This window comes from Odontesthes bonariensis, chromosome 22, assembly GCF_027942865.1.
Source record: "Odontesthes bonariensis isolate fOdoBon6 chromosome 22, fOdoBon6.hap1, whole genome shotgun sequence".
Lineage (NCBI taxonomy): Eukaryota > Metazoa > Chordata > Actinopteri > Atheriniformes > Atherinopsidae > Odontesthes > Odontesthes bonariensis.
The window spans coordinates 5515879-5533866 of NC_134527.1; the positions used below are offsets into that span (position 1 = coordinate 5515879).

At 40.8% G+C, this 17988-nt stretch overlaps 1 protein-coding gene across 5 annotated transcripts in view; it reads left to right on the plus strand.

Annotated features, from left to right (window-relative positions):
* The window catches only part of cacna1bb (calcium channel, voltage-dependent, N type, alpha 1B subunit, b), a 189270-nt gene that overhangs the window by 116435 nt on the left and 54847 nt on the right, over nt 1–17988 (plus strand). For 4 of the 5 annotated variants that reach the window (XM_075455633.1, XM_075455632.1, XM_075455635.1 and 1 more), the window contains exons 17-24: nt 5062–5134; nt 5381–5498; nt 7793–7860; nt 8344–8450; nt 10861–10923; nt 14393–15139; nt 15243–15448; nt 15825–15954. In XM_075455633.1, the coding sequence (XP_075311748.1) occupies nt 5062–5134; nt 5381–5498; nt 7793–7860; nt 8344–8450; nt 10861–10923; nt 14393–15139; nt 15243–15448; nt 15825–15954 (1512 nt within the window). The remainder of the gene's footprint in view (nt 1–5061; nt 5135–5380; nt 5499–7792; nt 7861–8343; nt 8451–10860; nt 10924–14392; nt 15140–15242; nt 15449–15824; nt 15955–17988) is intronic. The other variant, XM_075455634.1, reaches the window with a different exon arrangement.

Sequence of the window (17988 nt, forward strand, 5' to 3'; positions counted from 1 at the left end):
CTTTTTTTTTTAAACTATTCTTTGAAAGAATGCTTTGTGGAAACAGTCGGAGGAATTATTGCCATATAATTCTCGAGCTCTTGCATGAATCTTGCTTGAGTGGCATGCAGATGTTTGTTTTATTCCGTCATGAAGCGCCTTTATTTTAAAAGATACTCGTTCATATTTGGTTTGTAAACTTGTCAGTGGACTAGTTACCGTATATATATTATATAGATAATTTTGTGCTCTTAGTCTGCAAATACAAAAAACTATCCGACGGAAACCTTTACCACGACAAGAAAGACAAAAATGGATTCACTTAAGTCACAAAGGAGCAGAGCTGTAAACGATAAAACACTGTAATATGCTAGATTTATCTGCCAAAATGACATGTGCCCAGTTTGATTTCACGTTATGACGTCATTGTTAGTTACAAACAAAACGTTTTTAATAACTGGGACTATGCATGAATGCACCTCCAGTGGGGGTCCTTAGGCGAAGACCCCCTTACCCTACCAGTAAGCTGCTTTGGATCAAAGCGTCATAAATGCATCATAAATGCCAAATGCATCAACATAATAACAGCTAACATAGAATTTAGGATGAAATGTCGAGTACTAAGTTTGAATGGGAGTTTACTGTCAAGCTGTTTTTCTGTAAGTGAGCATTAACTCAGTGAGAAGACAAATGCATTTACAGTCATGTGAAAAAGAAAGATCCCCTCCTTTTGAATTCCAAAGCATTACTTATCAGGATATGATTTAAAAAAAAGAATCTTTCTCTTTATAGAATGTTTTAAAATGATCTTATAACCCTTCCCAAATTGATTGGCAATTGCACAATTGCTCCTTTAAGATCACTGCTGATGTCTTTCCTCCTTGGCGTCGTGTTACCACACACCAACTGCCAAAACTTCTGTTTTTATAGAGGTTGTCACACCTGATGATGATCCGTTAATTGTATGGATTTGAGCAGCATCTGGCTCTCTTAACTCCTATGGGAGCAATAAGGATGCACTTAGGTTTTTTTACACACTTCTTCTGTAATGAGAAGCTAGCCACCGCATCGGTTAGGGTTAAATTACTTGATGCCAGCTGAAACATAATCATCCGTGCAGTATTTATCCAATGGGAGGCTCGTACCTATGTGCTTAGTGAAATCCAGGTGTTGACTGTTTATTTTGGATGGGCAGTGCACATGTAAATATATGTAAAAATAAATGCATTTTTGGCCCCAAAATAAAAAATAAAAAAATCTCAATCTCAATCAGATTTATTTATATAGCACATTTCATGTACAAACAGTTCAAAGTGCTTCACATAAAATGAAAGCATTGCAGCAGGGAGTGTAAGAAGCATTAAAAATACATAAAAGAATGTAAAGAGAAACAAATAAAATCATTTAAATGAATTTAAAAACAAGCAACAGTCCAGATAACTTAAAAGATACCGTGCATTCATGCATAGACACATGAGAAAAGAAATGTTTTTAACCTGGATTTAAAAATGTACCAGCTATTAGACGGCACAAAAGTTTGATTTATCAGAACCTGCTCAGAGTGATAAATTAGGAAATACCAACGTCAGCTGTTGGGTTCAGAACATAATTATAGAACATTTATATTGTTTTGAATTTGAAGTGAATTTGTCAGTTTTTTTTTACACATTATATATATATATATATAATGTGTAAGAATGTGCATACACTTCATCCTCTCCTGAGTTTTGCTTCCCTTGTCTATTGGAACCGGAGTATTTTTTGCACCTGCCCTTTTTTTTCCTGAGAACTGACTGAACAGCAGTGCAGGTTATTATCAGCTGAAAGACCAAACCTCTCCTTATGCCTATCTGTGTCATTCTCTCATTGTCTTCTTTAGTTTCAAGACCACGGATACAGGTTTTGGCAGGTTTGTTGGGTCATTTGGGGGCTTTCTGCAAAGATCTGGACTCTTTGTGTAGAAAGTTTGCATGTGTGATAGAAGTAGTCCTATTGTAAACGAGACCCTACTGTTAACTTCTCATGAATATTCACAAGTTAACACCAACTAAACCTGTAGATACACATGTTTCTGATGTAACTTTAGTGAGCTCAACACCTAGAGCGTTTCAGCTTTGCATAAACCCAGTAGTGCTGGTTTAAAATGGCTGAAGCTACTTTAAATACCATTTAATAGATACAGACTCACTAAGTTTTGTCTTTCTGTACCTTCTAATACAGCAACAAAATAGTCTCCACATTTCTAAACAAAGGGTAGTTGTAAGGACTAAAATTGCCTTCATTCTTCATCCATTCACTGCATCTTATATGGTTTGTGTTATCTGTCACTGCCTTTGTCCCATGTCAAACTTTCCATTCATAAGTGCCGTGTGTTGAGACCAAGACAGACTGGCTCTGAAGGATACATGTCCAGCTGGCCATCACACAAACCTGCATCACACAGCGATGAAGCAGCATTGTTCCCGAGGTTCTTTCCTGCTTGACATAAACAGGCTAATTGGATTTTCCTGTCTCATATGACTCAGTTTTTAAAGAAGGAAGGAAGACAAAAGACATGATACCATTTTTACTTCCAGTGTTAGATGGCTGATATGGCATGTGCTGATGTGCTGCATCACGGTGCTTATGTGTATGTAAGCGTGCTGTGATGCAGCCCTGAGCTGCAGAGGCAGTGTGTTTTGGGCGTGAAGCTTGGAGTTTTGCCCCTGCAAGCGGTGGTGACTCTTGTTTTTCTCCATGTCCTTCTGTTCCATCCATTGTCATACAAAATAATCCCCTTCATGTAGCGTAGCCTCAACCTGGAGCTGTGAAGAAGTAAAAAGAAACGCCCACCTCCTTTACATTGTACCTCTATCTTTGTGAGGACGTGTGAGAGCTTCAGGTCAGCTTTGGGGGGCTAAAACTTGGGGAGTTTGGTAAAGGTGGTGATTTGGTTTAAGCAGGGGTGGACCAGTGATTTTAAATGTGGGGGTGTTCCAGGGGGGGCACATGAGCGCCACATCAAGCCCATAGACACGACGCTGAAGTTGGCATCCGATTCGCAAATTAAATGGATGGGCATAAAGGGCCATTTTACTGCATTTTTTTGCATTTTGATCGCCCTAAACTAGGTCCTGTATGGAAACTACAATAGTTACACTGCTCAAATCTGGATAGAATTATTATAAAGAGGCTGTACATTCATTAAAACCTTGTTTGGGATTTGTGAAACCTTTTTCTGATTTGTGAAAATGCAGAACAGTGCCATTTTACTGCATTTTTTTGCATTTTGATCGCCCTAAACTAGGTCCTGTATGGAAACTACAATAGTTACACTGCTCAAATCTGGATGGAATTATTCTAAAGAGGCTATAGATTCATTAAAACCTTGTTGGGGATTTGTGAAACCTTTTTCTGATTTGTGAAAATGCAGAACAGGGCCATTTTACTGCATTTTGATCACACTAAACTAGATCCTGTATGGAAACTACAATAGTTATACTGCTCAAATCTGGATAGAATTATTCTAAAGAGGCTATAGATTCATTAAAACACATTGTATGATTTGTTAAAACTTTATTTGGTCATTGAAAATTCAAAAAGGTGAAATCATCTTGCTGTAAAAATGGGGGTGTCGAAACACCCCCATCCCCCACAGGTGCGACGCCCATGGGTTTAAGTATAAGTTTGAGCATGAGCTGGTGTACAGATTTCACTTAGAAAATGATGCACATGCAGACCCAAATCAGAAAAAGATTGGACTGGAGAGAAAATGTAAAGAGAAAAACAAACAAACAAAAGCAAAACAAAGGGATTCTTCCACTTTCTTTGATTTGCATTTGAATGCAGACAGTAGGACAATAGGTCATGAATAAAGGGCAAGGGTACAAGCCTGCTGCTTGTTCCTTCAACTTGAATGCATTAAAAAAAGTCTGGATGCTATGCAGGTTATGTTACACCTCTTATCAAGTGTCAGCAGAGTACTGAAGGTCAGCTCAGTAAATGTTGAGCATGGAGGCCATCGATGCAGCAACAGCTTTTTCTCTGCTGCAGCTGCTGTTTTGCTTCTGCTCTAATCTCAAAATGGGACTTAAATCTTACCCTGTGGTGCAATACTTGAGTTAGAAACAAGCAATCAATATTACAGACTTTTTTTTAGAAAATAATGTAGAACAACGTTCTAATGAATGTTTTTCTCTAACTCGCTCCCATACGGGTGTGATGGGAATATTTAAAGCTAATCTATCCTGTGATCTGGTGTTATTTCTTCTAACCTTGGCTACAGATATCAGATATATTAACAGCTAGAGAGAACTTATAGATAATATAATAAATCAAAATCAAATTTATTTGTAAAGCACATTTCATGTACAAAACAATTCAAAGTGCTTCACATAAAATAAAAGCATTGCAGCAGGGAGTGTAAGAAGCATTAAAAATACATAAAAGAATATAAAGAGAAACAAATAAAATAATTTAAATGAATTTAAAAACAAGCAACAGTCCGGATAAGTTCAAAGATATCGTGCAGATTTCATGCATAGACACATGAGAACAGAAATGTTTTTAACCTGGATTTAAAAACGTCTCCATTTGGTGAAAGTTTAATCTCCACTGGCAGTTTGTTCCACTTGTTTGCAGCATAACAGCTAAATGCTGCTTCTCCATGTTTAGTCTGGACTCTGGACTGGACCAGCTGACCTGAGTCCTTGGTAATAGATGACAGAGGAAAAACAAGTTCCATGCTGTGACAGCAAAGGTCAGGGAGTGTAGAGGGTCCTCACAAGAATAGAGGTATAACCCTGTATGTGTGTGTTTGTGACGTAAGGGACGGGAAGTGTTTTACAGACGAGAAGTAGAAGAAGAAGAACTGTGCAGGTGTAACTCCAGGTGTGAATGTGTTTTTTGATCATGTTTCCCACGAGCGGAAACATGTGCTTTCAGTGACCTGATACAGCAACTCACCATTTTGCTATTAACATTATTAATCTGCTTCTTTTTTTCTTTTTTTTTACCTGCAGGTAGATTTTATTAACACCTGATTGGAATTACGTATCTGTTGTTTTTTCTCGTTTTGTGATGTTGTGATTCTGACTCTTAAAGGTTTAACTTTGAAGATGAAACACCAACAACAAATTTTGACACCTTCCCAGCAGCCATCCTCACTGTGTTTCAGGTAAGAAAACTGCCTCATAAACACACTGACTTTCTGAGGAAAAGGGAGAATATCTGCTTTATCTTTGATTTTAATTAGAGGGAATGAGTGGTCTGTGCGCCCGCTGTACCCTAATGCGCTCAAAAATAATAATCCTTCAATTAGTCTGTGCTCATCACCCTTGGCTCTGTGAAGTAATTTGATTCTCCAGTCTGTGAGATTTGCTCAGTGTCCCCAGCCTCATTCTGCCTCTGCTGTCTCGCTCAGATTCTGACCGGTGAGGACTGGAATGCTGTGATGTACCACGGCATCGAGTCTCAAGGAGGCGTCCGCCGTGGCATGTTCTCCTCCATCTACTTCATTGTCCTCACACTCTTTGGAAACTGTATCCTCTTTAGCTTCATGACGTGATCAACCACACTCAACTACTTTTTATGCCTTTATTAGATAGGACAGTGTAGAGAGACAGGAAGCAGGGGGCAGAGAGAGGGGGAACAACATGCAGCAAAGGGCCGTCTGATGTGGGACTCGAACCGGGGCCAGCAGCAGCGAGGACTATAGCCTCTTGTACATGGGGCGCCTGCTGTACCCACTTGGGTTACCCCCAAGACTCAACTACATTACATTCCATTACGGTCATTTTGCAGACGCTTTTATCCAAAGCGACTTACAATAAGTGTGTTCCACATCGGTAAGCAAAAGAGCTTCAGGTCACAAGAAATCATAAGTGCATTTCCTTCCAAAACCAAACAGCTAAGAGCATAACTAGTGCTAGAGTAAGTGCGGTAAGTTAGGTACCGAGACAGATGGGAAGACAATTTAGGAAACAAAGACAATTTAGGAAACAAATAAGTGCGTAAGGAGCTGGGACGAAGCAGGTGATGTCCTAAGAGGGCGGATCAGGGTAGTGTTTCCTGAAGAGATGGGTTTTCAGCCTGCGGCGAAAGATGGGCAGCGAGTCAGCTGTCCAACTACTTAACAACATTGTAATAGTTTAGATTTTCAGTCATGGCGGAAAGTGGAACATCATTGGATCATTAGAATCAGGACTTCTTCTCACTGGAGCATGTTGATGCTCCCACGAGAATCTATATTATCTTAGGCCCACAGGGGGTTGGAAATGGGTGACTGACATCCTGGAAGCTAAAAATGGGCGTCGACTGAGTGAAATTGAACAATGGCCCATAGTGTGCAAGCAAGCCACCAACTTTGTCCACAAACTCTCGTCAGCTACTAAACTGCTCTGTCAACTTTAGCAGAATTGCATCATTTCTTAAACAGGTCTGTTAAGTAGACCTGCCAGTAGACCAGTTGCCAACCTTTTCTGTGTCTCTGCCAATGCAGCCTGGTGCTCCTCTTCTTGTTGATCGTGCAGCATTAACAGAGTGACTAGCGTTGTCTTTGTTGACCGTAGAGACAACACTCAGTGGGGTCACATGGCACTGAAAGGATCGGCTTATTGGCTAAATTACAATAAGACTGAGTTATTAAGTGCATGTAGACACCTTAATCTGACAAGAAATTGGATCGGATCGGATTAAGAGCCCGAGATAACTGGGTTGAAAGTCAAATTAAACGTGTTTGCAGACAGTGAAGCACGTGGTGAATTAGACTTTGCGTTCTGCGCATGCTCGAGATTTTTTTCCCGTGGTTGTCAACCGGAAGTCAAAGGAGACGATATTACTGATGTTGTCGCCGTCAGAAAGAAACAAACAACGCGATGGAGAACGCTCCGTTTGTGCAACAAGCAGCTCATCACAGACGAAATGTAGAGGGACTAAGCTTCATCTTGCTCTCCATTTTCTCGAATGCCTGAGTTTGATTCCATTCATTCACCGCCATATATCCAAGGATAATTACCCTTGCTCAACTCATTCTTATTGTAATTTAGCCAATTATCCGATCCTTTCAGTGCCATGTAACCCCACTGACAGACTGTTGGGAACTCTCCTGCGAGGTAATGAACAATGGATTGTCTCGGTAGCCTGCTGTTTATCCCACTGTTGTGGAATTCGACTAAGTATTTTCACATCAGTTGGTGTGAGGTCCCTGGCGGATCTGTGAGTGGTTGTGCCATCAGTAGCTTGTTGATGACTGGTGACAACTGAACCCAATCTGTTGCAGACCACTCTCCAAACCCCCACAGACGCTCCCTGCCAGGCTGCCGGTCCCTCACCCACTATTCAGGGAGTGGTTGTACAAGTCGTACCTTGTAAATGAAGACTTGCACAGGGTCGTGAGGTTTTAGGGTTGCTGGAGGTCTGGTCTTTAGCCCAGTGTGACTAGGACCTATAATAGATGCATGATTCAGCTCCATACCTGCCGAACCGAAGAGCTGTACAAGTTGTAGAATATACTCATGATGCAACCCTGCTTTTTTTCTTGTTGTTGTAAGACTGGCCCCAGGTTTTTCAGTCTCCTTTTACATCTTGCGCATTCATTTTTCAGACTCTTTGAATATGGTCTTTGTCCAAAGGCTTTAGTTTGTCTTTCATGTCTCTTTCTGAACACTTCGCAGCTTCTCAAAGTACCGGCTAAAGTAGGAGTGGCCTGAATCTGGAAGATACAAAAACATCACTATTGTGACCTCTTCCGGTTGAGGAGGGAGGAAATAAACTGCACGTTTTATAACATAACATAGTCTGTTTGTATTTTATCCTGAATACTGACCCTGTTCAGACACCCTTCTGAATGTCTTCTTGGCTATTGCCGTTGATAACCTTGCAAATGCTCAGGAGCTGACTAAAGTAAGTAGATCAGACCTGATCAGTGTTGTTTCTCAGCTGCATTTATAATTTATAATACATGTATATGCATGTATTATATTCTTATTATATATATAATAATAATTTTCCACCGTATTTTTTTAAAATTATTTATTTATTTATTTATTTATATAATCATTTATTATTATTAGTTAGTAGTATACTTTTTATTAGATTTGGTATTATTATTGTTGTTGTTAATATACAATCATTGTAAATATTAATAATTGTTTGAGCTACTTGACTAATTTGAATTTCCCCCATTGGGAAATGAATAAAGTATTTTTCTATTCTATTCTATTCTATTCTATGTATTACAATAACTTACAACAAAAAAAAGGTGACATTATATTGCACCAAACGTGAAAAAACCTGTATGTTTTTTTTACCTGTGTAAATACGAAGGAGTTTTTGAGAAAAGTGTATGTCTCTAAAAAAGTATGTTCCTGCTCTGATTGGGTAAAGGATGAGGAAGAACAGGAGGAGGCAGCCAATAAGAAACTCGCACTGCAGAAGGCACTGGAAGTGAAAGAAGTCAGCCCGATGTCAGCTGCCAACATTTCTATCGCTGCGTAAGTTTCCAAGCATCTCGCACTCTCGGCCAGCGGCGCCGTCCGGTCCCACCCTGGAAACAAACGTCTCCTTGTCTTTTAGTGTGCTGTCCCTATAAATGTTCGTCCCTCTCAATCTGAAAAATGTGTTTATGTGCCGTGTTGATCCAAGTCTGTCCTGGATTTTTTTCTTCATCTACTCCCATTATGAGAGTGCTCTAGTTGTGTTGCCTCGTTTATTACAACCCACTGTTGACCTTCTTCAGTACTGTAGGCAATTAAGGAAGCTTGAGTCTACAACACATGACTTTTTCCACCAGTATTTTTCACTTTATTTATTCTTAAAGTCTTGTTTTTGGCCCTGAGCCTTGCCACATGCTGCCAATATGGCATTTAATTTTCAAAGCAATTGGTTCCTGTCTGAAAAAAATCCAGCTTTAAAATGTGACCTGTAATAAATAGCTCTCAACTTTATCTGCTTATCAACGCCAAACATGATCATTTAGAGGAAAGGATAAAGAAAACAGCAGATAATTAGCGTATCGGGGGTTGGCCAAAACTGAGATGAAATGTCAGCTTTGCAAACATTTCACAAGGAAAGAAATGTGCTGAACACAGTTTGAGGCATCAAGGATAGCATACTTTTGTGAGTAACTGTTCATAGACTTACTCTGTACACCTTCTTCAGTATAGTTGCCTCCTAAGAAAGCAGTCATCTCCATTGTTTTATTTCCCAGCGTTGATTTTCCAAAAAGGAAAGAGGAAACAGACAAAAGAGTCACAAGCTAACGATTATTAGCCCTTTTCACACATCAAGACGGGGTCCAGGAATTGGCCGCGTGACAACACTGTTGCTGGTTAAAGTGTCCGGTTTTGCAATGATGTAAATGTAAATGTACTTTATTTATACAGCCCTTTACAGACAATCCTTACGGTGTACCAAAGTGCTTTACAGCAGGTTATAAATAAAGAGAAGAATAAGTAAAAACAATAAAAGAACAGTGAAAGCAATGAAATACAACAAAATTGAATAAGATCAAATAAGATAAAAGTGTCATCATACTACTGGGTATTAAAGCCATCCTAAATAAGTAGGTTTTTAGCCTAGATTTGAAGAGGCCCAGGTCAGAAATAAGACGCAGCTGGACGGGGGGCTTATTCCAGAGCCTGGGGGCAGCGACAGAAAAGGCTCGCTCACCCCAGGGTTTGTATTCTGACCTGGGCACTTCCAGCAGAAACTGATCTGTTGACCTCAGAGCTCTACCAGGACTGTGAACTGTTAAAAGCTCAGATAAATATGATGGGGCGAGGCCGTTAAGAGCTTTAAAAACAAACATTAAAAGTTTAAAATCAGTTCTATAAAGGACAGGAAGCCAACGGAGGGAGTTAAGAACAGGAGTGATGTGCACACATCTGTTGGTGTTGGGTAATGTTGGCTTGATATGTGTAAACACAGCAATATGGGCCTGTTTTACCTCTGTTACGGCCTCCTTTCAGAGGCATATTAGCGGCGGATAATCTCTGATCCCCACCCCCCAAGCCACCGTGGCACTTTCAAACATGACACCGATGTGCAGCAAAGGTGCATCAGTCCCAGCTGGAAAGGCATGAATGAAAAGGTACTGATTGAGGACTAAAATTGTCTAACAACCCTCTCACCAACACTAGCTGGGACTCTCAGATGGGTCTCATGTTAAACTGTCTGGCAGAACAGAGCTGGTGTGAGACTGGAACCAATTTCAAACTTCTCACTAACTTGTTGCTATAAAGCTGCTGTTTTATTCAGTTTTAAAATATGTTCTGTTCCCATAGAACAGAATCATTGCCACTGTCTGTCCGAATACTTCTGCGCAGCACTCCATGTGATGAGCAGATAAAGTGATCATCTTCAGCTCTCACTTGCTCCTTAATTGCCGACCTTCTCACGATGAATGAGGTCATTTAAACCCTATCAGCCGATCATTGCCGTAAATCACTGGTTAGCTAACTTCCCAATATTTCCACTTTTCGCTGGTATTACGCTCATTATTATGTGATTTTATGCGTTATTTGATTTGGCCGTTGAACAGTGTGGTTACAGACTATTGGTTTTATTTGAAATTAACTGTTTTTTATTTGCTTTCTGTGTACTGTACAGAGAAACTCGGGGTTTCATTCCAAAAGGACAATGGTGTTTAATTTAAAGCAGAAAAAAATACTGCAAATAAATCTAAAACCAAAGTATTACTATTTAAACTTAATTTACCTTGCTGGAATGAAGCCCTGAATATTGTTTTTTTGTGAGAAAGTCACTGTTGTGTTGAAGCAGTTGCACAGATTAGCTCTACACTGTGAAATGGGGGGAACAGGTGGACAGTCTGACAGACAGTCCACCTGTTCCCTTCACATTTGTGTCTCATTTTTTCTTTTTGTTTTTGTTCTGCATGTACAGTTTTGTAAAGCAAAATCGAGATGCACTCTCTCGCAGGTCGTCCATCAACAGCATTCAGTCACCGTGAGTTATCTCTCTCTGTTACAATATTCTGCTCCTCCTCTCCTTTTTCCCCTTCTCTCTCCTGTCGGTTTTGTGATTCCTCACTTTTCCTCTCCACTTCTGTTACTTGTCTCGTCATCTCCTCCTCTACCTCGTTACTTCTCCTCTCCTCTTTTCCTCTCCTCAACTGTGTACCTCCAGAAACTGAAATTGTAGCCAGTCTTTCAGTTGCTGGTGAAGTGGAGAGTATTCACAAGATGACCCACAGAGCACAAAAAAAAAATCGAATTGCAATTATACATAGATCGCATAACAAGTTGTAAAATGTTGGCAGAAATAAAGTTGGTCAGATCAAACATGAATCAACAAGTAAATAAATATAGTGAGTTGTGTCCTCAGATAAACCACATTATAGGCTTTAATTTAGGGCTGGGCAACGATTAAAATGTTTAATCTAATTAATCGCATGATTTCCCTGATTAATCCCGATTAATCGCATTTGTACGCAAAATCCAAAAATGAATTCAAAAGTGGTGTATAGCTTTTAGCATTTAGTAAGTGATATTTTAGACTGGAACTACTACGGTGAGAAGACAATTCAACTTGGCTGTAAAGGCAGGAGTTTAAAAAAAAAATAAAAATTTGAAATACGTGCTTTTATGTTGAAACAAGTAAAACAGGAAGTAGCACCGGTTAGCTCCGTGAGCTTCACACAGAGACCGAGGAGCACCTGTAGCGGTGATGTTACCTGCTAGTTTATTTTTAGTTTATTACTCCATGCTTCGTGGTGTTTGCTGTAACTGTGTGAATGTGATGCATTTAACAGACTTTTACAATAATAAAACCTGCATTAATGCGCGATAAAATATTTATCGGCGTTAAATAATTAACGCGATAATAACGACTTAACGCGCCCAGCCCTACTTTAATTTGATGTAAAATCACAAGTACACTTTGCAAATGTGGGGTAATTTTGCTCCTAAGTTGTCAACATTATGTCAAATCCCAGCTCTCTACAAAGTGTTGTTGGTAATCCTCAATCACCGGCTCTGCACGAATCGATCCACCAAGCATCCGCTGATGGTAGTTCTGTTAGTTCTGGGAGTAGGAACGCAGCCCTCTGACCACCGCGGCGTGCTTATGGCTCTTCACGGTGTTTGATACTACGATAAGTGCGTGCACATAGTCCTGTAACAACTGCAGTTCAAGTTTGTTAGCTTGACACTTCAGTCCATGAAGCATAAATCTGATTGTGCTGAAGTGGGTGTAGCTACTCCAACATCTGCAGTCCGGCATTTCAAGCTTTTCATGCCCCAGAATTAATTCTGTGCTTCTTTTTCTCACGACTACTCATCGGTTTCAGGAGAGATGGGTCCATGTGATGAAGGCAGGACAGCTCGTTGTCAGACACACAGCTAGATGCTAATGTATCGCAGTCAGCCTATTTAGAATGTAACATTAAAGTTTGCTTTGGCACGCCTTAAAACAGGGATTTATTGCTTCATGCACCCCTGATTTCAGCTCCATCGTGTAGTTTTTAGTCTTTATCACGTTTTAAGCAACACATGTGACATGTTTCCACGCAAATCTGTGAATTAGCTCCACTCTTACGTTAAACAGTGACTTCCAACCTTTATCCAACCATTGTATACTTTGCTTTTTCAGCTTATTTGCATTGAACAATGTGCTCTCTGACGGCATTAATTTTTCCATAGATATTTAAATTTCCAGTCCTCTTTATTATTTTAGACCTCAGGAAATCACTTGAAACAATGTGAGTCAAGTCTAAACAAAGCCCAAAGTTTTTTCTTTCTTTTTTCCTTTTAGTGCGCATGTGCTTTGTGGATATAAATCACAAAATAACACTTCTTTCCTGTCAGTGTAACATCTTTCGTGTTCTCTTCTGCAACCATGCAAATGCTACCTGTGCGTGTGTCCTTCACCTGTCTGTGGGTATCAGTCCTGTGTCCTGTGTGTGTTTTCTGTCTGTGTCTTTTAGGAGTTTTACTGTCTACTGCTCCCCTACCCGACGTATCTTGAGCTGCAGGTGACCAAGTGGAGCTAACTTAACAATCCTGTAAATGACCAAGTAAACAAACCATACTGTTTACAAAGAGGAACAGTATGCAGCGCCTTCATGAAAGAAAGATTTACGCCTATTGACGTGCTCAAAGACAAATTGAGGGGAAAGGCCAGAACTCATAGCATGTTCTTTCTGCTTGGTGCATTAACACATTAGCTGATTCACACTAACTTTGAAAACTTTAAAGGGATAGTTCACCTCTTTTGACATGAAGCTGTATGACATCCCATATTAGCAATATCATTTATGAACATTTTCTTACCCCCTGCTGCGTCCTGTGAGCCGAGTTCCAGCCTCGTTTTGGCGTTGACGAAAGTAGTCCGGCTAGTTGGCTGGGGTTTAAAAAATAAAGCATTTTGCTTCTCCAAACAATATGCGTTCAAAAGAGTAATACATTGGCATCACAAAATCGTTCATCCAAAAAAGTCAGACCTCACAATCGCTTGGCTCTATTTTCTCTCCCTTCGTATCACTGCGCTGCCGACAGCCGCACCTGTTACGGTGTTTACAGCTCGGTCTGCACTTCGGTCTGCACGGTCTGCACAGCAGGCAGTGATACGAAAGGGAGAGAAAATAGCGCCAAGCGATTGTGAGGTCAGACTCCTGGAGAACGATTTTGTGATGCGAATGTATTACTCTTTTGAACGCATATTGTTTTGAGAAGCAAGATGCTTTATATTTTAAGCCCCAGCCAACTAGCCGGACTACCTTCGTCAACACCAAAACGAGGCTGGAACTCTGCTCACAGGACACAGCAGGGGGTAAGAAAATGTTCATAAATTATATTGCTAATATGGGATGTCATACAGCTTCATGTCAAAAGAGGCGAACTATCCCTTTAGTAGTCTGTGTTCTTTGCATAGAACATCGGTAAAGTTTGCACAGTCTGTACAGCTCACACAGGTATGAGGAATAATAACAGAAACCAATAACTCTTCTCTTCTTGTAACATTTTACACAGTTTCTTTACCTCTTAGATACCATCTGCATTTAATTTCACACTATTTAATCCGTGGAACACAATTAAATTGCTCTTCAGTCAGTGTCACCTGAAATCAGAACATATCATCCCAGGAATTTATACCACACATCAGCATCGGACACATTTGACCATCTTAGGTGCGGGCTCTGTAGTCCTTCTCCATGTAATACTTCCGCATGGTAAGTGGAAAACTTTACCATGGTGAACATTTGTGCTGACGCATCCATGGCCCTGTTTCTGTCTCTCTTACTCAACACTGTCCGAGGCTTGTTGAATGTCATTGAAAGGAATGTTGGCTATGGATGAAACTGGGTTGCAATGTTCACCTAAATCTCATCGAAACATTTAACTCCCTGAATACAGATTGAAAAAGTTTTCCTCTTGCGCAATGTTGCTTCTTGTTGAATTTGGTTCGATGTTTGCAGCAGAGAGCAGCAGCGGTCTGCAAAGGCCAAGTCCGTGTGGGAGCAGAGGACCTGCCAGCTGAGGAGACACAACATAAGGGCCAGCAGCGAGGCCCTGTTCAGCGAGCTCGATCCCGAAGAACGCCTCCGAATGTCCACCGCCCTCCACCTGCACCCCGACATGAAGACTCACATGGACCGGCCCCTCGTGGTGGAGGGCAAGAATGGCGACAAACCTTGCAGGCAACCCGAAGGGGGTCCGGAGGAGGCAGCGGATTCGTGGCAGGACAGGGTAGGAGACAGCTTCCACACGCACTCCAGGAGGCATCACCGCCACCGCGACAGGAACGATGATGGAGGTGACGGCCGGGGAGGAAGGCATCACACGCATCACAGCAGGAGCCGGGAACACAATGCAGATGGTCCCCAAACTAAGGAGAGGGGAGAGGAGAGGAGCCAGAGCCGTGACGGTGGGCAGGGACACCGGCACCACCACAAGGCCAGCTCCCCTGAGGAGGAGGCCGGCGATGCTCGGGGAGGCGGAGAAGGGGAGGAAAGAGGTCACCGCCGCCACCACTCCCATCGGACACCCAAAGAAGGAAATGGTCTGTTGGCAAACGGTGCCCAGGGAGAGTCCAGAGGAAGGGGGGGAGGTGGAGGGGATGGCAACGAAGAAAGGAAGGGACGCTGCTCTCGCATGACCAGAGCTCAGTCTACTCTGGGTGGAGACGACACCAAGAGGAACAATAATGGATCCAAAAGTTACAGGTAAGGACCGCCGGCACTCAACAGGTCCAAAACGTAGCATCCGTGTTGATCTTTTTCAGGTTGTGTGTAACACTTGTAATACAATGCACAATTTCTCCCCAAGGGAGAGGCAGTCAGACGCTGAGGAGGATAGATTTGCATGCAGTCCTTCACAGCCGAAGCGGAGCAGCTTGACTTTAAGTGAAAAGCAAGAGGATGCCGACAATCAGAAGAACTCCACCAGAGCCAGCCAGGCTGGCATCAACAGCAACGCCATCCACATTCCCGTCACCATCACTGCCCCACCCGGTGAAACTACCATCATACCCAGTGAGTCTTATTTCTTTATATAGATTGTGTTGTGATATTTCCACCAGTCATCAATTTGCTACGAAGTCATTAAGGGTAATTAAGGGTAATTAGCAGAGTCACCACATGCCATCATCTCAGCAAAGAAAATGATGAATAAACTTGTCATATGCAATAAAAATGACCAATTTCCTCAGAATCCAGTCTTAAACTACCTTTCACTACTTTTCACTTCTTTATATTTTGCTTGGGGAATGTAAAATAGGTGAAAAAAGTTTACGATCAACTAACACTGCCTTGCTTAGCCTTGACTTTGGTATATTTTCATTATTAGTCATTAAACAGCTAAATAACACAATCTATCATGAATTTAACGTTTATGTTTTGTTTGCACTAGTGAATAAAATCGACTGTGACAACTTCCAACTCAGCGAGGAGAAGAAGGATCTGGAAGAGGAGGAGGCAGCTAATGGGCCTCGGCAGATTCTTCCCTACAGCTCAATGTTCATCTTTGGACAGACGAACCCGTAAGTCACAACTGGAAGGCGCCTCAAAGGGCTGAAGCAGAATAAGCATAAACAGAACACCGAGTATGAAAATCTCTCCATTTAATAATTTAATCAACGTTTGTTTGTTTGATGTTGATATATACTCACCATTACACAAATATCTCATACTTAATTAAGTAAATTCTTAAGGAAATGTCAAGTCATGTCTCATCTATCCACAACCACATGCCCCCCAACAACGGAACCCCTCAAACTGCATTAGATGGGATCATTTTCTTAATGTTTTAATGTCCTTAATTATATGCTTTTTAAGGCGGTTTAGAGTTTCTTGCCTTCTTGTCTTTTGCTTCTCCTGTGGCAGTTAAAATGAACCTGTGTTTGGTTTGTTTCATCATTCTTACTAAAGTGAGTACAAACAGCCAACTGATCTATGTTTCAGAGGGCTGGGCGATATGGGAAAAAGTCATATCATGATATATTTTTTTATATATCAGTCGATATCGATATATATCGGGTCCATAACTTGTACTTCAATAAGCTGCATTTGTAATATCATGGTGTCTCTTAGATTTTGTGTCACACGGCGCTGGATAAAGCAGACTCTGTGGTCTGTTGCTGCTGCTGCACAGGCGTTGTTATCGGGGAAGATTAGCACCTGTTCCACCTGTGTTTGTAAAAGTTTGCATTTTCTGTGCTCAAACGGGTGGCGCTGCTTCAGGTGATGAAACAGATTAGCGGTATTCCACGTCTTTGTCGGAAACATGTGCTCGACATCACTAGCAGTGCACGCTACTCTGTTATACGGCTTCTACAGCAAAAACGAACACGCCACGGCTACAGTGAATGGGACTTTCTGGTCAATAACATATTATTATTCGGAAAATATTTCATACATAAGTGTTAATATATGAATGTAAAACCCAGATTTTTTTGTATTTCATAAAGATTTTCTTTCCTTTACCAAAGCCCTTAATATTACAAAAAGTAAAATGCTATGAAACTTTTTAGTTTGTTTGAAAAATACGATTTGCGACAAATGCCATAGCAAACATTATTTTGTCTTTATTTATTTTACGAAGATTTTATTTTCATGTTTTCTGTTCTGCATTCTTCATATGCACCTTCTCCTTTAAATTGTATATAAGATGACGTAAGCCATGTATTTTGTACATGATTTAATAAAAAATGTAAAAAAATAATAATTAGTGGCGGAACGGAAAAATTACATTTCCGCTCGCTCGAAAAATTACATTTCTGCTAAAAAAAACCCCGGATTAAATAAAATTTTGGGTAGATGCAGCTTCCGGGTTAATTTGTTTCATTGTGAGACACCCTTTTTTTAATTATTTTTTACGCAAAATGAGCTTTACAAGCGCGTAGCGCTAATTGTCCAGCCGGCTAGCTGCTAGCATGGCCCTATTCCAGCCACGTGATTGGTTCAGCGCGGCACAACTCTCGTTCTCATTGGCTGTTCGTGTTGTCTGTCTAAAGATGGACGAATGGAATCTATGGAAAAGTATATCGACCATGTTTCATATCTCTATCGAGGAAAAGTTATTCATTGCTAGCTATCGTTAGCGTTTTATCGCATAGTTCTAGTTTTAACCTTTAACAGTTTTGCTTAATGTTGAGCAAGAAACTGGGTGATGTGCAAGCTGAACTTCCTACTCCACTTTTGGCTCCCCTTTTAGTCAGTTGAACTGACATTAAGGTGTCAGAAAACTCAACTCCGTTTACCACTTTCATAGAGATAACATAAATACTCATGTCACAGTCAACCGTTCGTCATATAACTGAAAAACATTTGAGATGATTTTCATCATGTCTGCATGAAAAACAGCTTGATGAAGCTAACTTCTGTTGACTACGGATAGAGCTTATGACATCGATGATGTCATCCCAGTAGATCAGTGTGTAGAAAGCCCCCAATAACAACAACACGGCAGCTCTGAGCTAACAGTGCAATAGTACGCATTCATTCATTCATTGGTCTTAAAGTATTGGTGAAATAAAGACAGATAATGCCTTATTTAGAGGCTGTATTGTCTCTGG